This window comes from Microchirus variegatus, assembly GCF_963457635.1.
Source record: "Microchirus variegatus genome assembly, chromosome: 8".
In the NCBI taxonomy this organism is placed as follows: domain Eukaryota; kingdom Metazoa; phylum Chordata; class Actinopteri; order Pleuronectiformes; family Soleidae; genus Microchirus; species Microchirus variegatus.
The window spans coordinates 20,994,979-21,014,928 of record NC_139809.1 but is presented as its reverse complement, the minus strand read 5'-3'; the positions used below and the strand labels follow the sequence as shown (position 1 = coordinate 21,014,928).

Genomic DNA, 19,950 nt, shown 5'->3' with positions numbered 1-19,950 from the left:
GTGAAATATAGCTTATAAGGGAGCTATGCATGGTCTCTTGTTCCCTGAATAAGATTGTTATTGATGTTTATGAGCGTTCAGGGCTTTTTGACATTTCTCTGCTTTCGTGAAAGGTGGGGAATGAATTACTGAAGACAAATCTTAGGGAAAAAAAGTAGAATAAAAAGTTAGAGGATGACATCGAATCACATTGAATACCCAAGTATTTCGGCTACATTGCAACTGGTTTTCCGTGTTGGCAACCTTAGGCTATTCAAGGGAGAGCTTTGATCCTTTTTTTCCATATTGTTTTGAAATGAAAATTAAAGTGCAAAAGGAGAAAACAACTTGTGGAATATGCAGCTTTCTGGATAATTTTGGACTAGAATTGAGTAGAATGTGAGTTTTCTGAATGGATATAAACAGCATATTAATAAAAACAAATGGTACAAATGTGGTTCAGAATAACTTCAAAAATAATACCTAAGCACCTTTTCCACTTGCTTTTGGCTTCTCCGAATGCACTATTTTTCTCTATTATTTTATTGTAACTAAACATATAAGAATGTAGAGTTAATACAAAGGAAGCAAACTTGAATTAATAGCATCTTAAATAAATAAAATATAGATTGTCTCCTGTTAACGACAGATGCAGTCCCTGAGACACACAGCCACAGAACAGTACAGAATACATTACAGAGCAAATATACAGGTACAACAGAAAAACAGTACATTACATAGTACATTTAATTGCCAAATAAAGGACGATTCCGTATTTTATGGGATGGGTGGAAACCCTAATAGCACCGGCTACGTCTTCTGCATCACACCCACTTCTCCCCTGTGCTGTTGCTCTTGAAATGTTTCCCATAAGTAATGAATTGTTCTCTTTTGATCTCAAACATTTTTTTTTGATTGCCACTTACTCTTTTTTGCCCTCAAATTTCTTTTTTTGGTTTCAAATATATTCTATTTGACTGAATAATAAAGGAACAAAATGCTCTCCTTACTGAGGCTGGTTTAGCCAATGCAGAGCTTTTATGAGTCTTTCATTGAAGTAGGTTACATTTTAGGGACAAAGACAGCTCAGCTAGCTAGAAAATCAAAGTTTAGAAACAGTGAATTGGTATGACTGATAAAGCATGTTGAGGGTTTTCATTACATGTTATTTTTTTTCTACATTTTCAGCCTCTATTTTCTGTGTGTTTTTCTTCTCCTCTGGTCAAGACATTCATTTGTTGACACAGAGAAACAAAGACATAGGCTTTTTAGGTTTGATAACATTAATAATTTTTGATAACTGCATTATGTAATTGCTGCACCACTCATGCTAAGGGCTTTGCTGATGAAGTAAAAGCCTGTACATAGGCTACTCTACAAGAACAGAGAAAGTTGTTCTCTCTCCCAGTGCTACAAGGAAAGAATGGTGCTATTATTGTCTTGCAGCCCTCATTTCTGAGTTCTTTCAGCTTGCTCTTGACAAATCAAGTCTGCCTGTCTGTTTGCTTCCACACATGCACTTGGCAATATGGCCACCAGAGGCCACCAGAGGCTTGTTGTGTGAATGGTGTGAAGTCTGCCGTTTCTGATTGCTTTGTTTTGGGAATGAGATGCGACTCAGAGCGGCTGTTTGATGATCACATGACACATTTACAGTATTTCTTGAAATTAGTAAAAAATTGTCAGAAAAAAAAAATTGCTTTTGGTGAAGTGTCCCTTTAGCGTTACATCCAGGAGGAAACAATTGCTTGCCCCATGATCTAAATTGTGAGTTGTCGATCAAAATGTAAAATGTTTATAAATTGGCCATACCACTGTGAAGCCACTATTTTATACATGTTAAATATCTGTTGACCATTTATTTCATATTCAACAAGTTGATTTTGTCAGTGCCACAACAAGAAAGGCAAAATATTTTGCTGGCAGTGGGAAGCATTTAGTTCTTGCCGGTTTACCTGTTTTTTTGTTTTTGTTTTATTTTAACTCACCCGTTACCCAATAATGGTGTAAAAGGTCTATGTGAAACACAATGGTATGAAGAGGAAGATGCACACGACCAGGAGATAATGTGTTTGTGAAGGTGTGGAATGAAACGCATTGGTGATGACACTTTGTTTCTCCTGAATGAGAAGATGGAGAGACCTGCTTACTCAGGACCTCAGTGCTCTTCCCTCTGCTGTCCAAACATGTAAAAACCTTCCTCCACACCCATTGTTTACCACCAGTCCCTGTCTTACATCCACAAATGTACTGCTGTCCTCACTCTGGGGTGAATGTAAACACAACGACAGGTGTGGAGGCCACTTAAGACCCATGTGGTCCTTAATAGGCAAAAAGCCTTCTCTACCTCACTGTGTGTGTGTGTGTGTGTGTGTGTGTGTGTGTGTGTGTGTGTGTGTGTGTGTGTGTGTGTGTGTGTGTGTGTGTGTGTGATCCCCTGCAGAGTGCTTCCCTGGGGACAGCCATGTGTTTTAGTGTTATGAGGACAATGGGGTGTTTTTCTGTGTTTGTGTGTGTAGGCAGTGATGATATGTGACCTACTGTACTCTAGACAAAGTGATGAAGGAGTGAAGGCAGGGGGTCTTCCAACCTCAGGATTGGCATGAGATAAACATGAAAGCCAAGAAAACACAACATGATTTGTATAATATATAATAAATGAAATCAAGGGCAGATTCAGTGGGTTTTATGACAAGAAAGTTGATTTTGACGAACAAATTCTGAAGAAGTTGATCTTGATGGAATATGCATGTTCACTTTATCTCAGTGTCTGACAGTGTCTGACATGAAACATGCACCACCTGGATTTACTGACAGGGTAACAAGCCTTATTTAGATCATACATCAGACCAAAGTAAGTGGATTTTTAAAACACTTACACAAGTCCATCATAATGGCCAATAACAATACTTAAAATTAAAAACAAAATATTGCTTTAGTATTTGAAGAGTGTACTGATAATGACTGAAGCCTAAAATACAGATACATCATTATATTCAAAAAGGAATAAAGGTCAAGGACATTGCAACTTTTACAGTGCAACAGACTTTCCATCAATAAAATATTACAGAGTTTAAAAAAAACCCAAAAAAAACCAGTGCACATCTCTGGGATACCCTAGACAAAGGGAAACGTTTAAATAATTATATGGATAAAATATGAATTGTTTCCAGAAAAAAACATCAGTCTATAAATGTGTATTTCGTGCTCAATAGGGGAAAAGGGATTTTATGAGAAAAAGCCAGAGGAACACACATTTTGCTTGTGTAACATGTTCTTTTATTGTGTCTCTTTTAAAGATGGGCATTTTGAGAAAAAATGGTATTTGAATATTCTACTGAGAGCTAGTGAAAGTAATGTAGGCTTCAGAGTGTGTTGAGCTAACCGGAGCAGATAACGAGATGCATTCAAAAGACCCTGGTAAATGTCCTTGTTGTTGTCTGTGTCTTTTTTTAACATCTTAATTTGTATTTCGTTTTTCTATACATCTATTCTTTCACCCATTCACTGTCATACAGTGCATCTCTCTTTCATACCCATTCACATGTAGAACAGCAGACCCGGGAGTCAAACCCACACCCTTTGAGATGAAAGTCAACTCACTCCCTGCTGCAACACACTGATTTCAAATGAATGGGTTGTTATCACGCTTCTGGAGAGCTTGCTCATGGTTTGGGGCTTGGGTTTACCTTCTCTCATAGCTGGGAGTGTGATAATGGACCAGGTGATGTTGGAAGTGTCTGCTTCATTTCAACCGTTCACTCCCTGCTCCTTTCTTCCCACCATTTCCCCCCCATCTGTCATCCCATCTCCCCCCTGTGTCCTTCAACCCCCGACGTCAGTGCCACCTTAATCTCTCCTCACTTCCTTCCTTCGCGCTCTTTACTCCCTCCACTTTGTTTGCTCATACTTGTTCATGTCCCACAGTCTCTTTCTCTCCACACTCGCTGCCTCCGGATGGGTTTTGGACCCCCCCCCCACCCCCAAACAATGTCCTTGACCAGCTGCTCACAGCACCTGCAGCCATCTATCCCCATACAACTCTCCTCATTCACTCATTAATTTACTCCCACTTCTTATTCCCTTATAAGAATTGCCGGTAACCCTTTCTTTTACAGTCCCCTAATAACCAGGTATTTACCTGGTAAATCCATGGTAACACTAAAACTTTACTTTAGATAATTACCAATGGTAATAAGAAAGTAAACAATGGCCAAAATACTGGACATTTATCTGGTAACTATATCGTAAATTATTGTGTGTTATTGAGTAATTGGTAATAAGCAGGTAGCTACAGTCCCATAATTACTAGCTATTTACACAATAAATATATAGTAACAAAAAATGTGTTACTAGATATTTACCTGTGATAAGAATGAACAATGAATCCATGGCCAAAATACTGGGTATCAACACAGTAAATTATCGTGATAAGTGGGTAAATACAGCAAATACTGAAATACTAGGTATTCATCTGGTAAATTATACTGTGTTATTGATAAATTACCACTGGTAATAAGCAGGTAAGTATTTCCTTGTTATATAGTAAACTAAGGTGTAGATACCTTCCCTTTACCATTGAATAAGCACAAACTTGTACCATGTAGGTTCTGATATATTACAATATATGATAATAAAAAAAATATAAGTAAAACTGTACTGTAAAAGTAAGCCGTGTATAAATAATATCTGGATATTTTTAGGCTATATCCTGGTATATGAGATATATATGGATATAAAGATGCACATAGGTTGTTTCTCTGGAGTCATTCAAGTTGTCTTTTGAGATGTTTGCGCTTCTCAAAGGAGAGTAACAATACACATCTGTAAATTTCCTTTGGGGCACTGGTTCTGAGAAACATGTGGATTCACACATTAAAGTAAAGCTAAATTGATTTCCACTCCTTGTTTTTGGTATTGGTCCTGCCAGCACCTTGCTAAATTGGCTCATTAGAAGCAGGTACGGGTTGCAGAGCTGCACCTGGCACCACTTAGTTTGGTTTGGCAGAGAACTGTCAACAAAACAATTTTCACATCTGTTTCCAAATGTTGCCCAAAGAAATCTTACAAAATGTAGTCATGTGCCTCATTGAAACCAAGATGGCTAACCATATTACCTGCATTGAAGGGTTGTGGAAGGAATATGTGAGACAGACTCGTCCTGGTTTGTGGACTGTTTGGATGTTTGCAGAAACATTTTCAAGGTTTCTTGAATACATCTTGAAGCCACTCCTCTAACCCCCACATGCTGTGGACCGCGCAGAAGTTAAAATACTCCAAGGTCATTGAAAGCATCTTGTTAGCTGCTCCTTGTCGTCGCTCATGTTTCAACACCTCGTGAACCCTGGATTAATCTAACTTGCTCTCATGCACTGGAGTTTGTTGCTGTTTAAGGCTTAACGTGTCACGGTTGTGCAAAACTGCTATTACAGGCCAAGAACAAGGATTTTTGAGACTTTTAACTGATCTACAGTTTGGCATTGTTTAGCGTAATGCTCATGACTCTTCCAGTGATGACACTTTTGATATAATACAGCCTATACATCCTAAAAAAGAGTGGAGCCAAGTAGTGCTAGAGCTGTGTATTGGAAAAGCTCCATAGGTGAAGAAAACCAACAGTGCCTAAGCCTGTTATACAGTGGACCACAACATGCAGGGGTGACCTCACAAACCGCACTTCAAAAAACTACAACTACAAAACCTGACCTATCCCTTTAAAATCATACATGTATACATTAAGCATAAAAACACCACCTCATGTGGATGATAAAGTGGCCAATCCCAAACCTGACTTAGGGCAAAAGGTCAAGTACACCCTGGACAGGTCGTCAATCCATCACAGGACAAACACTTACAGACGCACAATCATTCACTGTAAAAATGAACCTAATCTTCATGTCTTGGACTATGGGAGGAAGCTGGAGAACCTGAAGAGATCCCACATGCTGACAAGGAGAAAATGCAGCACAAAATGTATACTGTGTCAAATTAAAACAAACTGTATAACTCCATGTTTGTGTCTCCACAAACACACATACTTGAAAGCTGCATTGCTGTTCTTTGCAGGAGGTTGTCGTCTGAATCCGATTTCCACACATGCACAGACTGACTTTTGTCATCGTGTTGTGTCACATCGCTGTTTAGTCACAGATATTACATTATCAATAGATTTCTGGAGGTGTTTTATTTTTGGTAAAGCAGTCGGGTCGTGAGAGAAGTTGGTAGAAGACACAAGTAATAAGCATAAGTTTAATATGAGTAAGGGCTGGAGCAGTGCTGTTTGAGGGGGTATGCTTTTGAAGAGTCGACACACACATGCACGCACGCACACACACACACACACACACACACACACACACACACACACACACACACACACACACACACACACACTCAAGCTCTTTGACTGTCCTCTGAACACAGCTGTGTTGTTTTAGGTTCCAGCAGCGGACACGCCACCTGATAAGTCATGGTGGAGCATAGACATTAGCATGCTACTTAGCCTTACACCTTAACAACAAGCACATGCACCCTCCCACACCAGCACTTGCACGCTCAGGCACAGAGAGAGAGAGAGACTTCCATTCATTTGGATAGGCTAACCAGTCCTTATTATCAGGTTTGTATCTAATGAAATACACTTTATTTCTGAACTCATACAACACAAAAATTAGATATTTTTTACTACAACTTTTTTTTTTAACCCAAATCTAACCAATTATTGTCAAATGGTGTGTTCCATTTGTAGTTGAAACTCAGAGCAGCCTCATATAATCCAAGTTAGGATTCCAAGAAGGCTAACCCTAACCCACCAGAAAATAGTGCCAAACTGACAGTGGTTGGGCACTGGTTTTATTGTTCAAATGTGTTAACACAACATGTTTGTGGTTTAAAGCCCTTTGGTTATGTGTCCCAAACTCTCTCCCATTACTACTTTTCTCAGCTCCAAAGCGGAGTCTCGTTAAATGATTGAACAACATTGAATCCACGCTTTAAACATCAAACTTTAAACCAATCTTTGAATTCATTTTAAGAAGTAGGGCCACTTAAGGCCACATTATACTTCTCAGACTGAGTAATGCGTTATCCGACTGCGTAACTGATACACTTTTCTCATTCCCATCATTGTTTGCGCTGAATACATAATAATAATAATTCCACACTTAAACAGACTTGAACGAAGAAGGTGCCTTTCACTTTCTCGTTCACTTGCCATTGTTTCAGCATTGTTCAGACAGCTGATTGGCTCTGAAAGCGGCATCAGCATGGCACTGAGAGCAGCGCTGCACTCATGTCTCTGCTCCTGAGTGGATCTAATCGCATGGCTATACAAAGTTTTGATAACGTTTTATGACGGGCCGAAACGCACCAAAATACCGTTGATTTTCTCAGTTCATCTATCATTTTGATGGAATTAGTGGGTTTTCCCAAATGCAACCCTGACCTTCATTTTTTTTATACCAGGGGAATCTAACAATTGAACATTTTAATGTCTTTTTTGGTGAACATTAATCTAATTGGTGAACTAAACTAATCAGTTTAGAAACTGTCCATGTGTGAACTCAAATGGTGCGGTGCAGTGGCTAGCACTGTTGCCTCAGAACAAGAAGGTCACCTTTCTCTCTGTGGGTTCTCTCTGGGTACTCCAGCTTGCACACACAGTCCAAAAACATGCAGAGATTGGTCACATTAAATTTGGTCATGTTGGTGTGAATTTGAGAGTGAATGGTTGTTAATATCTGTATGTTGGTCCTGAGATGGACTGGCGATCTGTCCAGGTTGTGACCCCCATGCTTCCAGCAGTGGAGGGGGAGGATTCAGGGACAACAAGCCATGTGCTGGTTAGACAAGAGCTTGATGAAAACTTTTACCAATGACACAAGAATGGACTAAGAAAGCCAATTGCAACATTTTAATGCAGTAACGATATTTTTAACTGAAATTTCTTATCCAAACAACCAATGATTTATAAAGGCAAATCATGAACATTTACAGGGGTGCCCAAAATTTTGCATACCACTGTATTTCCATCATCTGTTTTTGTTGTTTCATGAAAACAAAATATACTATATATACTTAAGAGAGAAGGATCAAAGATAGACACATATTTCTAATGTCAAATCAAACTGCCTTCCGCCACAGACACTAATGAAATACATTGAAGTGGCTCTGTGGTGTAGTGTGGCTGGATCAGTCTGTTCCTGAATGAGCTGATGATGTGCTAAAGCTCAGCTCGTTGCTAAATCATTAGCATCACAGTCAATACTTCATACACAAAGCTGTGTCATTCACACATGATTCAAGCACATCAGCACGTTTGTGCTGGAGCTATGCAGCCACATAACGTTCTGAAACGCACTGTGGATTATTAAAAGAAAAAACGTCCCTGTATGTGACTGAACACTAACGTTACATAGATTAACCACGTTAATGAAAGCTCACCATAAGGAGATAGAGCGGTGCTGGTGTCACGGCATCATCTCAGACAACTCCTGTCTGTCCTGCTCTCTTTCGGCCGCTGAATAATCATCTGTGTGTTGTTTTTGTGACGATGAAGTCTGCTAACACGTTAGCATAAAGATCGCTAGCTTAAAATGCTAACGAGTCCACTCACCGAGCAGAAGTGATATCTGTCTTTGTTAAGAAGTTCAGCCACAGTTCAGTTATTGTCCTGTTCTCCTTGCCTTCCTTTGGTCAACAAAGCTTTGATGACAATCACGCTTTAATTCCAGTTTTGCACTGGGCCGACTTGCGCCCTCTTTGGCCGTGGCGGGCCACAATTTCTATACTTTAAACTAAACTTTAAAGATTTGCACCTGGATCAACAAAACTAAACACACATATACACTACTTTAGGGTTAGGGGTTTTATTTACACTTAAATTGTGAACTGGCACAACACTGGTGATGTAGTTTTTTTTGTTTATTTTTTAACTTTTCCCGCAGGTCAAGTTGGACGACCGTGTGGTTCCCACTGACCGAGGTCTCCTGATCCGCTCCCTCCATGCCTCTGATGCTGGCGTGTACATCTGTGTAGCTCAAGAACACACACACTTCACCCACGCTCTCCTCCGTCTCACGCTACAACTGGTTACACACGGCCAGCTGGACGGAAAGCCCAAACCCAGTGAGGACCCTGTCCTGCAGCTGCGGCACGGCGCAGAGTCACGTCAGCGGTACAAAGACTACCTGCAAGTGATGAGCTCTCCTTTCGCATCTCTGGAGGAATACTGCAGCTCGCTTTGGTCTGAGAAGAAGCCATCGCGTCCGCGAGGGCGAGTTGGCAAATGGAAACACATCCAGGAAATGAAGAAGAGCAGGAACAGGAGGCATCATGGTAAGAGGGAGGGCGAGAAAGAGGCAGGGTGGTGATGAGGTCAAACAGAAACGAAAAACAATCAGGATTAGCTGTGTGCACTCACTGAGCAATGACGCATTCACTGTACAACTGCAGTGACAGATCAGTCAGTGAGCAAGCAAAACCTTTCTTAGTTAATAGGGCATGAATGAATGAATGTTGAAATAGTTCAAAAGTCATATTAAAGGGATCGTTCAGAGGTTTTCTGTGTATATGCGCTACACACAGAGCTGCATAGGTTCAGTGCACTGAACAACAATTCACACATTGTTTGGATGTGAACAAGGACAGCAGAGAAAAGTGTTAACCTCAAAATAAAAAGAATCATTCTTTGCTATATTTGAAACACTTTTACCATGTTGAACTGCTGATCTATCACACTAACAACAGTGCCTGTACTGAGGTGTGTAGAAATATGTTGACAAATTATTGTGTAAAATATTAAAATGGTTAAGTCTGTAGATTGCAGCATTTTATTGTATTTCTAATGCAATTCCCAACTTGGTAATAAAAATGGTAATAGTGTGCTAATAAAGATATAACATGATATATTGTAATATCATGTTATATCTAATGTAATAGCTTGGTAATGAGAATAAACATTGACTATTATCAGTGAAACACCTTCCCGTGAATTAAAATTGATAATTACTATGTTATAAATTCATATTTTATGTCCATTCATATTTTCCATTGTTATTACAACGTTATACATTAGTGATAACTCTGGTAATGATTAGATAATATTGCTTCCCTATTACAAAAGTCTCACTTCATTTTTGTAAGCCTAATGTCACAGTGTCACTGACTCTGCTTAACTCTCTCTCATACACCCCTTTTATGTACAGTAAAAAACTGAACTATACCTTTAATTTAAATAATCAGTTTAGAGTATGACTGGTTTATGACTGGAGTATGTAATTTCCTTGTGTTAACGATGGAACATTTTGTTCATTTAGAAAAAAAAACATATATCAACAGTAGTGTGAGTTTGTTCATGGCGTTGACAATGCATTCATGTTGAATGACTGTAAATATTTGTATAACATGTACAGAGGATACAGCATGCTTAGTTTACTGGTCTGTATAACGCTTGTAATAATAATCATTTTATGCTCCAACTGAAAAAAGGTAACATTTTTGTACAAACATTTAACGTGTATGGTAGTTCCTGTATATGTTTTTGTTATTGCTGTTTGTTTTTTCAGTTATTTAAATAAATGTTGGTTCTTTTCCAAAGATTCTGTTCTCTGAATTGTTTAGATATATATATATTAGAGAGAAATGCTCATCAGTACTCAAGATATCTATCACAGGGGAAACAAGCCCCCACTTCTGAGGCAAACCATATGCCATACCCATATACACTGGTTTTCACCTGAAAGAAAGTGGTTCAAAAGTTTGGTTACACATTATAGGTGCAGTTTCAGTGGCAGAGCAAGAAACATCTCAGATAAGCAGAGGCCAAGGACGGTGAGAACAGTCACAGTCAACCCACAAACCAGCTCCAAAGACCTACAACCATCTTGCTGCAGATGGTGTCACTGTGCATCGTTCAACTATTCAGCGCACTTTACACAAGGAGATGCTGTATGGAAGAGTAATGCAGAAAAAGCCTTTTCTCTGCACCCACCACAAACAGATTCACTGGAGGTATGCTAAAGCACATTTGGACAAGCCAGCTTCATTTTGGAATAAGGTGCTGTGGACTGATGACACTAGCATAGAGTTATTTGGGCAAAACAAGGCGCGTTATGCATGGTGGAAAAAGAACACAGCATTCCAAGAAAAACACTTGCTACCTACAGTAAAACTTGGTGGTGGTTCCATCATGCTGTGGGGCTGTGTGGTCAGTGCAGGGACTGGGAATCTTGTTAAAGTTGAAGGTCGCATGGATTCCACTCAATATCAGCAGATTCTGGAGAACAATGTTCAGGAATCAGTGACAAAGTTGAAGTTGTGCCGGGGGCTGGATCTTTCAACAAGACAACGACCCTAAACGCTGCTCAAAATCTACTAAGGCAATCATCACACCACAATTGAGATATCAAGCACACCTTAACAGGAAAAAAAGAGAGTGGAATTGAGTTGTCAGGCCAAAGAAGTGTTATCTGTTTCTATATTACAGGGTATTTACAGCTGTGCTGATGTGTGTGTGTGTGTTTGTCAGGTGTCGACAGTGAACTTCTAGGCCTGGGTGGAGACAGCTGAGTGTTGTATGGGAGCTGTCATGGCTGGGTTGGTATTGATGGCTGCCTCAAGGTGCAGGAAGGATGGAGAGGTATGTGTCTATGAGCTAGAAACAGTTGTTCGCCTCACAGTAATGACCACCTCGGCTCCCGCTGCCTGATTTATGGCAGTTTGTGATCTCTCCTTCCTTAAGGTTTTTTTTTAGGAACGTACACAACATCTCATCAAATGTGGACATGAGTTGTTTCGAGCAGACTGGAATGTAGAGTGTTTTGGGATGTCTCCAGGAAACCAACAACCTTCTGATTACATAACCATTGCAACATCTCAACTTCTGCTGAGTTAACAATGAAAGTTACAGCTGGCAGCCCATGGCCTAGTGGAAAGGGAACTTGGAATTGGAGGGTTGCCGGTTTGGATCCTGACAGGTCAAGGTACCGCTGAGCAAGGTCCTAACAAGGGGGCACATACAGTGTACTCCTAGTGCCAGTCCAAAGCCCAGAAAGATGGGAGGTTACATCAGGAAGGGCATATGATCAAATATGCAGAACACTGAGCAGGTGATGCTTCATACCAGACGCTCTCAGGCTTTGATAGCGGGGCCATTCACCCTGTTGTAAATTGATTGATCATCACGATAATCTTGGACATTATTTGAAGGTTAAAATTGTGTCGAGTTGAAGGTCCATTATGTGACATTAAGTATTTATTTAGAATAAAATATTTGTTTTTGTACCTTTAGAATAGGCCCTTTATATGTGCTTGAGGCTAGTGTGCCCATCATGTCTCTACAGCAGCCAGCAGCAACGTCCTCAGACTTCAACTAAATAATTAACTTCTCAAGAGCAAACTTGCACAAATAGGCTCTTTTATTCTATCAATCCTCCAACCTCTGCATTTTCTCTCTCTCTGTGCCAGCAGAACACACACACATACAAGTGCAGTGTCATCATCCATCCATTTTCTACAGCTTTATCCTCCACATGAGGGTCATGAGAGGGCTGGAGCCAATTCCAGTTGACAGAGGGTGAAAGGGTCCAGGGTACAACTGAGAAATGTTCAATGTAGTGTCTAATTCATTTAACCTGCATGTTTTTGGGCTGTGGGAGGAAACTGGAATACCTGGAGGAAACCGGGGAGAACCTGCACACGGGGAGAACATACAAACTCCATCCATCAGTTGGAATGGGATCAGAAACACTGACCTTCTTGCTGTGAGGTAATGACGACAGCCACTTCACCATTGTGTGGTCCAAACACCTATAAAACAGCTGTAAAATCAGACTTGGTAAAAACACATATCCTGTTACCTGAGAGGAGAAACAATGTATGTCATTAATCTGAGGAACAAGCTCTGTTTTTACAGAAAATCATTTTCCCAAGGTGTGACCGACATCAACAAGAAAGATAATTGCTTTGCTCATCACTAAAAAAATAATCTGCTTTGTCCTTTTGAAAATATTTTCAATGAGGTCATCAATGTTCTTATTGTGTTTAAACCCCTTGATAAAAATTACTGAACTATGGTACACAATAAAGTTTGACTGACAGTATTGTTGTCATGGAGTAGTACCTTGTTTTGGCACCTCATAATTCCAGGTCGTTTGGTGCAAGTAAGGCTAACCAATGCTCCTCGGATGAACTTTGAACTTTCCTCAATGGTCCTTTTGGCCTTTTCCTTCCTTCCTTCCTTCCACTTATTTCCTCTCTTGGTTTTATAGGTTCCATAGTCACTAGTGTTTTCCACGAATCTGTTAAGGGTAGTACCTGAGGCAAAGGACAGTCATAAATGCTTGGGTTTACCTAAAGAAAGGGTTCAAGCCTGTTAAGTGAAAGTAGAAAAAGAGTAGAGAGTCAGCATGGAGAGATCACTGTGTGTGGTTGGAAAAATCCCAAATCGCTGTCCCTAGTCTGCCCTGTATTGTGGAAACCCAAACCCACAAGAGACCACTTTCACCCGTGAAGGTTAATGAGGTGAGTAAACAGGGAAATCTCCCAGAACATTGTGGGACAGGGATGATTTTCAGCTTCTTTCCACACTTTGGCACAACTTAAGTCTCAGTCTCCGTTTTGTAGTTCAGCACACAAACGCTCTTTTTCAAATACCCTCAGGCTACTTTGACTCCCAGACATGTTGTCAGTGCAGAACATTCCTGCATTACTGTATGTTGTGGTGTACTTTAATACTGTTTTCTTACCTTTGACCCACAAGGTGCACACTAAGGTTTGAAAATAAAGAGGATTAAATGAGACTGACTGGCCATGTTATGCTTCATCGGGAAAATAAACTCAAGGGTTGTGTTTGGTCAATGTTAGAATTGACTGAATTTTGGAGTGGATTGAAATCACTTCCTGGATATGGAAGAGTCAATCTTCTTTGTTTAAGTGTCAGTTTTCACTTTCTGTCAGACAGAGGGCATGCATGATGTTATATTATTGCAGCTAAGTCACAAAAATATTTAAAATTCTATAAACAATTTTATAGAAATGCAATGGATATAGCAGACACTGTTTCAATCCTAGGAACAGCTTATCAATGCAGCTTCAAATGAAAATGTAGCTTAGTTGCTCAACTCTTTACACAAATCAAATGTATTGCATTACATGTTTCTCACCAGATTTTAAATTTGAAAAGCCTTTGAATTCCCAGCATTTTTTTTTGCAATTAAACCTCTCAATTCAGCTCAGTATCTGATTTTTATTTTTCATTGTTAGAAAATTCTGAGTGAAAATTTCCCAGTTGATAATATCCAAATTATAATATTCTCTCACTCACTCATTGTCTACCACTTTATCCTCCACATGAGGGACACTGCCTACCCTGACTGCACACGGCTGTCAGGTGAAAATTTGAGGTTGAGTTCATGTGAGGTTTGATTATTTATTTATTGATTGATTCATACAATTTCCCTATTATCCTACTGGATAAATGTGTTTTTGTGTTACCTTATCAAATTTGAGCACATTGAACAGATATTATTTAAATACACAGTTATATGAGAATATAATGGCTATGAGTGCACAGATGTTGGTCATGCATGTTGATGGTAAGACCAGCTCCAGCTGTTCAGTGAAATTGTGTCCTATTGTATTGAAAAATGTACATGATAATGAAGGACTAAATATTGGAATAGTTGAAGTCAAGGATAAATATGGAAGATTAAAAAACGTTTACATTTTTAAACCTGGTGAGACACACATACATGCAATCATCAGCACACATTCACGGCGACATTTATCTAAACAAATTAACATCATATGTCCTCACCTATATACAGAGAGAGAGAGAGAGAGAGAGAGAGAGAGAGATGTATATATGTATACACGACCAGTCAAAAGTTTAGACACACCGCAGAGTGAAGGCAAAAGGCCAAAAAGTGCTTAGCATCTCTGGGAACTCCTTCAAGACTGTTGGAAAACCTTTCAAACCTCATGAAACTTGTCGAGAGAATGCCAAGAGTGTGCAAAGCAGTAATCAAAGCAAAATGTGGCTACTTTGAGGAATCCAAATTATGAAACATATTTTGAGTTATTTCACACTTTCATATTCACTGCATAATTGACCTCAGCCAAGGAGGTTATGTCTGTCTGTTTGTTTGTCTGTCTGTCTGTCTGTTAGCAACATACAGGGTATCCGCGGGGTCTTGAAAAGTCTTAAATCCAATAATTTGAATTTAAGGCCTTAACATGTCTTAAATTCTTCTAAAATCTCCTAAAAGGTCCTAAATACAATTTTGAAAGGTCTTAAAAATCTATTAGCGTCACTTTTATAAACTTCAGTCTTCAGAAATTGTTTTTATTTTTGAGGATGCGATAACATAACTACAAAATGGAACTAAAGTAGGCCACCTGTGCTGCCCGGTGAGAATTTATCAAGCACCACTAGCTAGTGTGCTGTGCACGCGCCGCGGTTTGTTACAGCTTAGCATAGCAGTGGAGAAAACTTAACGAAAGCCCACAGCTAAGCCGAATTGCAGGTTCAACGATTTGTGGCCCCAATTTTCCTTCATGTCTTTTGTACTTTTTTGCCGGTATGGATTTGAAAAGGGTCTTAAATTGTATTCATTATGGTCTTAAAAAAGTCTTAGAAAAGTCTTAAATTTGACTTGTTGAAACCTGCAGAGACCCTGAACATAACTCAAAAAGTCACGGACAGATTTGGATGAAATTTTCAGGAAATGTCCGTCACGGGACGAGGAACCAGGAACGTGGGCGTGATCCGTTGGGGGCTGGCGATCTGAGCTGCTTTGGCGTAGGTCTACAATGTAAATAAATAGATAAACTATGTCAAAAAGCACTTTGAGAGCGCAGATCTCCGCCAAGGCAGCTCCGCCAATCACCACACACCCCCCCCCCCCCTTTGGATTTTGAAAATCTACTCTGGATGAGAAGCTGCTGGTGAACTTCTACCGCTCTTCCATAGAGAGCCTGCTGCTGTACTGCATCACAGTGTGGTACGCCAGCTGCACTGAAGCAGACAGGAAGGGTCTTCAGAGAGTCATCAACGCAGCACAGAGGATCATCGGCTGCACTCTCCCCTCCCTAAAGGACATTTACCACTCTCGCTGCCTGAACAGAGCGAGGAACATTGTTAAGGACAGTTCCCACCCCGGCTTTCATCTGTTCGACATGCTACCCTCTGGCAGACGCTACAGGTGTGTCCGAGCTCGGACAAATAGACTTAAGGACAGCTTCTTCCCCAGAGCCATAACCACACTGAACATGGACATGCACTGACCATCCTACCTCTACCACATACTCTCACACATTCTGGCATGTGCAATACTCTACATTTCATGCTGAAATGCTTATTTATGTAATAATTTACCCCACACTATGCAATACTTATATACTGTGCACTACTTATATTGTATATACAGATTTTTATCCTGCTTAAATTACATTCCAAACTGTGCAATATCTATATTTTTAAATGGTACCCTGCTAAAATCACTTTCATACTGTGTAAATGTTTATATTTCTATTTTTATATACTGCAAAATTACATTTCATTCAGTGATATTTATATTCTATATGCTGCTAAAATCATATCTCACACTGTGATATTTATATTTCATATACTGTAAAAAAAAAAAAAAAAAAAAAAAATTACATTTCATACTGTGGAAATAGTCTTATTTATTATTTTTTATACCCTGCTATGGGTCACGTCTCATAGAAATGCACTTTTTATATTTAAACCCTGCTATAGACCTGCTATTTCATACTGTGCAATAAGAATTTGATGGCTGTTTATCCTTTTTAATGTAGTACGCTGCAACTGAAAACCCACCTCACGTTAACTAGGGTCACTTTTTCTTTTTAATGTCCTTGACCAATACTCTGGTTGTTGTTGTTGTTGTTGTTGTTATTCGTTGTTAGCTGTATGCACTTTCAAGGTGAAGTCAAGTAAATCTCGTTGTACAACTTGTATAATGACAATAAAGGCATTCTATTCTATTCTATTCTATCATTGATATTTTTGCAACATATAGAAATATTTTAGCCTCATCATTTAGGGGGAAAATGCTGTGAAAATTTGTACAGTACAAATGCCTATAAAAATACACCCTGCTGCCGGCCTGGGTCAGACAGCGAGTGTTGTAACCAGTGATAACGTCTATGGATTACTTGTTCCTGGTCCCATTGCGGACATTTCCTGAAAATTTCATCCAAATCTGTTGATGTCATTTTTAGGTATGTTGCTAACTAACAGACAGACAAACAAACAAAATCCGGCGAAAAGATAACCTCCTTGGCGGATGTCAATTATGTAGTAAATATAAAAGTGTAAAATAACTCAAAATATGCTTCATATTTTAGATTCCTCAAAGTAGCCACCCTTTGCTCTTTAACCTCCTTACTCGGAAGTAATAAAGTTTTCTGAATCTGAATCTGAAAAACTATACCGCAACAGACACACCCTTTAAATACAGTCAAATAGTGCAATGAACAGTAATAATGGCTTTTACACAGTTTTGATTTACATGATGATTGCGTTTACATTGTAGTCATTACTCCAAAACTACTCTATAATTTCAATGTCATAAATTCAGATGATGATAAGCAAAGTGGTGATAATAAAATACCAGAACTAATTTGTTTTGAGAAACACTGTAAGAGTGTGTGTTCTGATTTCTTTTTTTTTTTTTTTTCTAAATATTATTATGATAAAGCTCTGCAGCCACAATTTGTCAGTTTTCTCGTGAGTATAATGTACTTAAAGATTTGGCATATGAAGCTGAATGTGTGTCAGCATGGACATTACTGCATTATGTGTGTATTTGCATGTCTCATATCGCTGATCGCATTCAGAGAAACCCAGCAGTGAACACAGTGCGCATGAAAATGTATCCGCCCTCCAGTCTGGCTTAATGCCACTCCTTATTGACCTTTAACCTTCTGATCAGTATTTCCAATTCGTCACATTATCTTTACTTTCTCCACACACACACACACACACACACACACGCACGCACGCACACACACACACACACACACCATGTGTGTCACTTGGAAAACATTTGTCTGATTTATGTGACCGCCATCAGCTGTAAGGACAGAAGGCACAGGCTGACACTCGTAGTATTTCAGTGTATTTATAAACCGTCGTGTTTGAAATGAGTGCCATGCTCAGTACATTTTTACAGTATTAAAGTAACTCTAAAAGAGTGGATTTAACACCATTTAAATTGGGACGAAATACACAGTGGAATAATGTTACATTTAACACTTTTAGTGGTATTTTAACAGCAAAAGAGGTAAATGTACTGTGGAACGATGTAATATATAACTCTCCTAGTGTAACTTTAAATCTAAGAGTTCAATTTCACACCATTCCAGGTATCTATACATTTATATATATAACGGAGAAGACAGAAACACAGACACAGAAGTTTACAGATAGAATTTATCTACAGGTCAATGACATTTACTCTGTCATCTTTACTCCCTCTGGTTAACTCTGAGATGAAAAAGAGAAACAGTATTTTAAGTAATATAAGTTGCATATTTCACCTGCTGAGGTCACTCACTCACTTGCTCACTGAGACATGTCCAGCTTGCTTTACTTATCTTTCTGTACACCTCATTCTATGTTTTTGCTAATTACTTGAATTCAAATACTCTGCTTGAGCATTACTTTTCCACAAAAAATATTACTTCCACTTTTAAATGAATCTGTTCAAGTCCAGCTTAACAACAAACCATCAGTCCAAAACTTACTGACTCTTCATTTACAATCTTATACAACACTGTTTCTTTTGTATCAGGAGCCACTTTTTAAAGGTGACAAACTATCAAATCCAATTAAACAACAATTTGTTGTCAACAATCTGTGACTGCTAATATTATTTGAAATATTATTTTGAATGGGTAAATTAGAACTGGCGAACTGTCCAGGGTGTACCCCGCCTATCGGCCAATGTCAGCTGAGATAGGCACAGCACCCCCCGCGACCCTCTGGTGGAGGATAAAGCGGTAGATAATGGATGGATGGATGTGTAAATTAGATGTTTGCTTCTGTGAAAGAAAAGTGAAAGAACGATGGTTGTTGGTCTTGACAATTTCAAAAAAAGCTATTCTATTGAAATATATGCTAATATTAGTATTTTGTATTAATTTATGGGTGGATTGACTGGTGCATCACCTGTGAGTAGAGAAAAATTGTGTCTTAAGCTACTCAAGTACAGAAAATGCACATGCATGAATATTGAGTATACATGCAATTTAAACATTAGCATAAACTGCAGTTTTTAATGATCCTTATAATGTACCAAACACTTATCCATATAAAAGAGTCCCCAGGGAAGCAAGCAGATCTTTATAGTGCTGGGATAATTCCATCTGAGACGATTGTGCAGGGGTGGGAGGTTTATCACAAATTTTTGTCAGTTAATGTTGTGTTTAAGACAAATTAAACTATTATGCCATTAGACCATCTGAGGTGTAGTATTAGTTTTATCTTGTGTATGTAAACTACGCGTCAGGGTGTGTAAAATAGGGCACTGGTCTTTGGGACATCCAAGCATGAATTCTGTCCGGGGCTGACAATTCGAACAGTCGATTGTATGTAAATGCCTATCACTGAAAATACTTTGCCTCATAATCTGTCTGCTTGAAACCTTGAAGATGGACTACAGCAGCACAGGGACACAGACACTTTACTAAGTAGTATGATAACTTGTGTTGTGGAGTGTTCACTTTTTAATCGAACAATTATATAAAAAGAAGTGGTGGAGAAAGTCGTCGGTGCTTTGCAGACAGTATGTGTGTCACTGGGTGTGTGTGCACATGCCTGGTATGTGTGTAAGTATTTTCCAGAGGTGTGAATGGTGAGGAAATGAGATCAAGAGCTTAGATGAAAAACATTTGTCACTACAACAGCTGCAGAGCTGTGGATTTCCACTTGTGGTGACACTGAGA

General features: G+C 39.1%; 1 protein-coding gene across 1 annotated transcript in view; it reads left to right on the top strand.

Annotated features, from left to right (window-relative positions):
• The window catches only part of sema3d (sema domain, immunoglobulin domain (Ig), short basic domain, secreted, (semaphorin) 3D), a 42,395-nt gene extending 32,754 nt beyond the window's left edge, over positions 1-9,641 (top strand). The window contains exon 17 of the mRNA XM_083893325.1: positions 8,925-9,641. Coding sequence (XP_083749451.1) covers positions 8,925-9,350 — 426 coding nt within the window. The 3' untranslated portion in view covers positions 9,351-9,641. The remainder of the gene's footprint in view (positions 1-8,924) is intronic.
• The last annotated feature ends 10,309 nt before the right edge of the window (positions 9,642-19,950 follow it).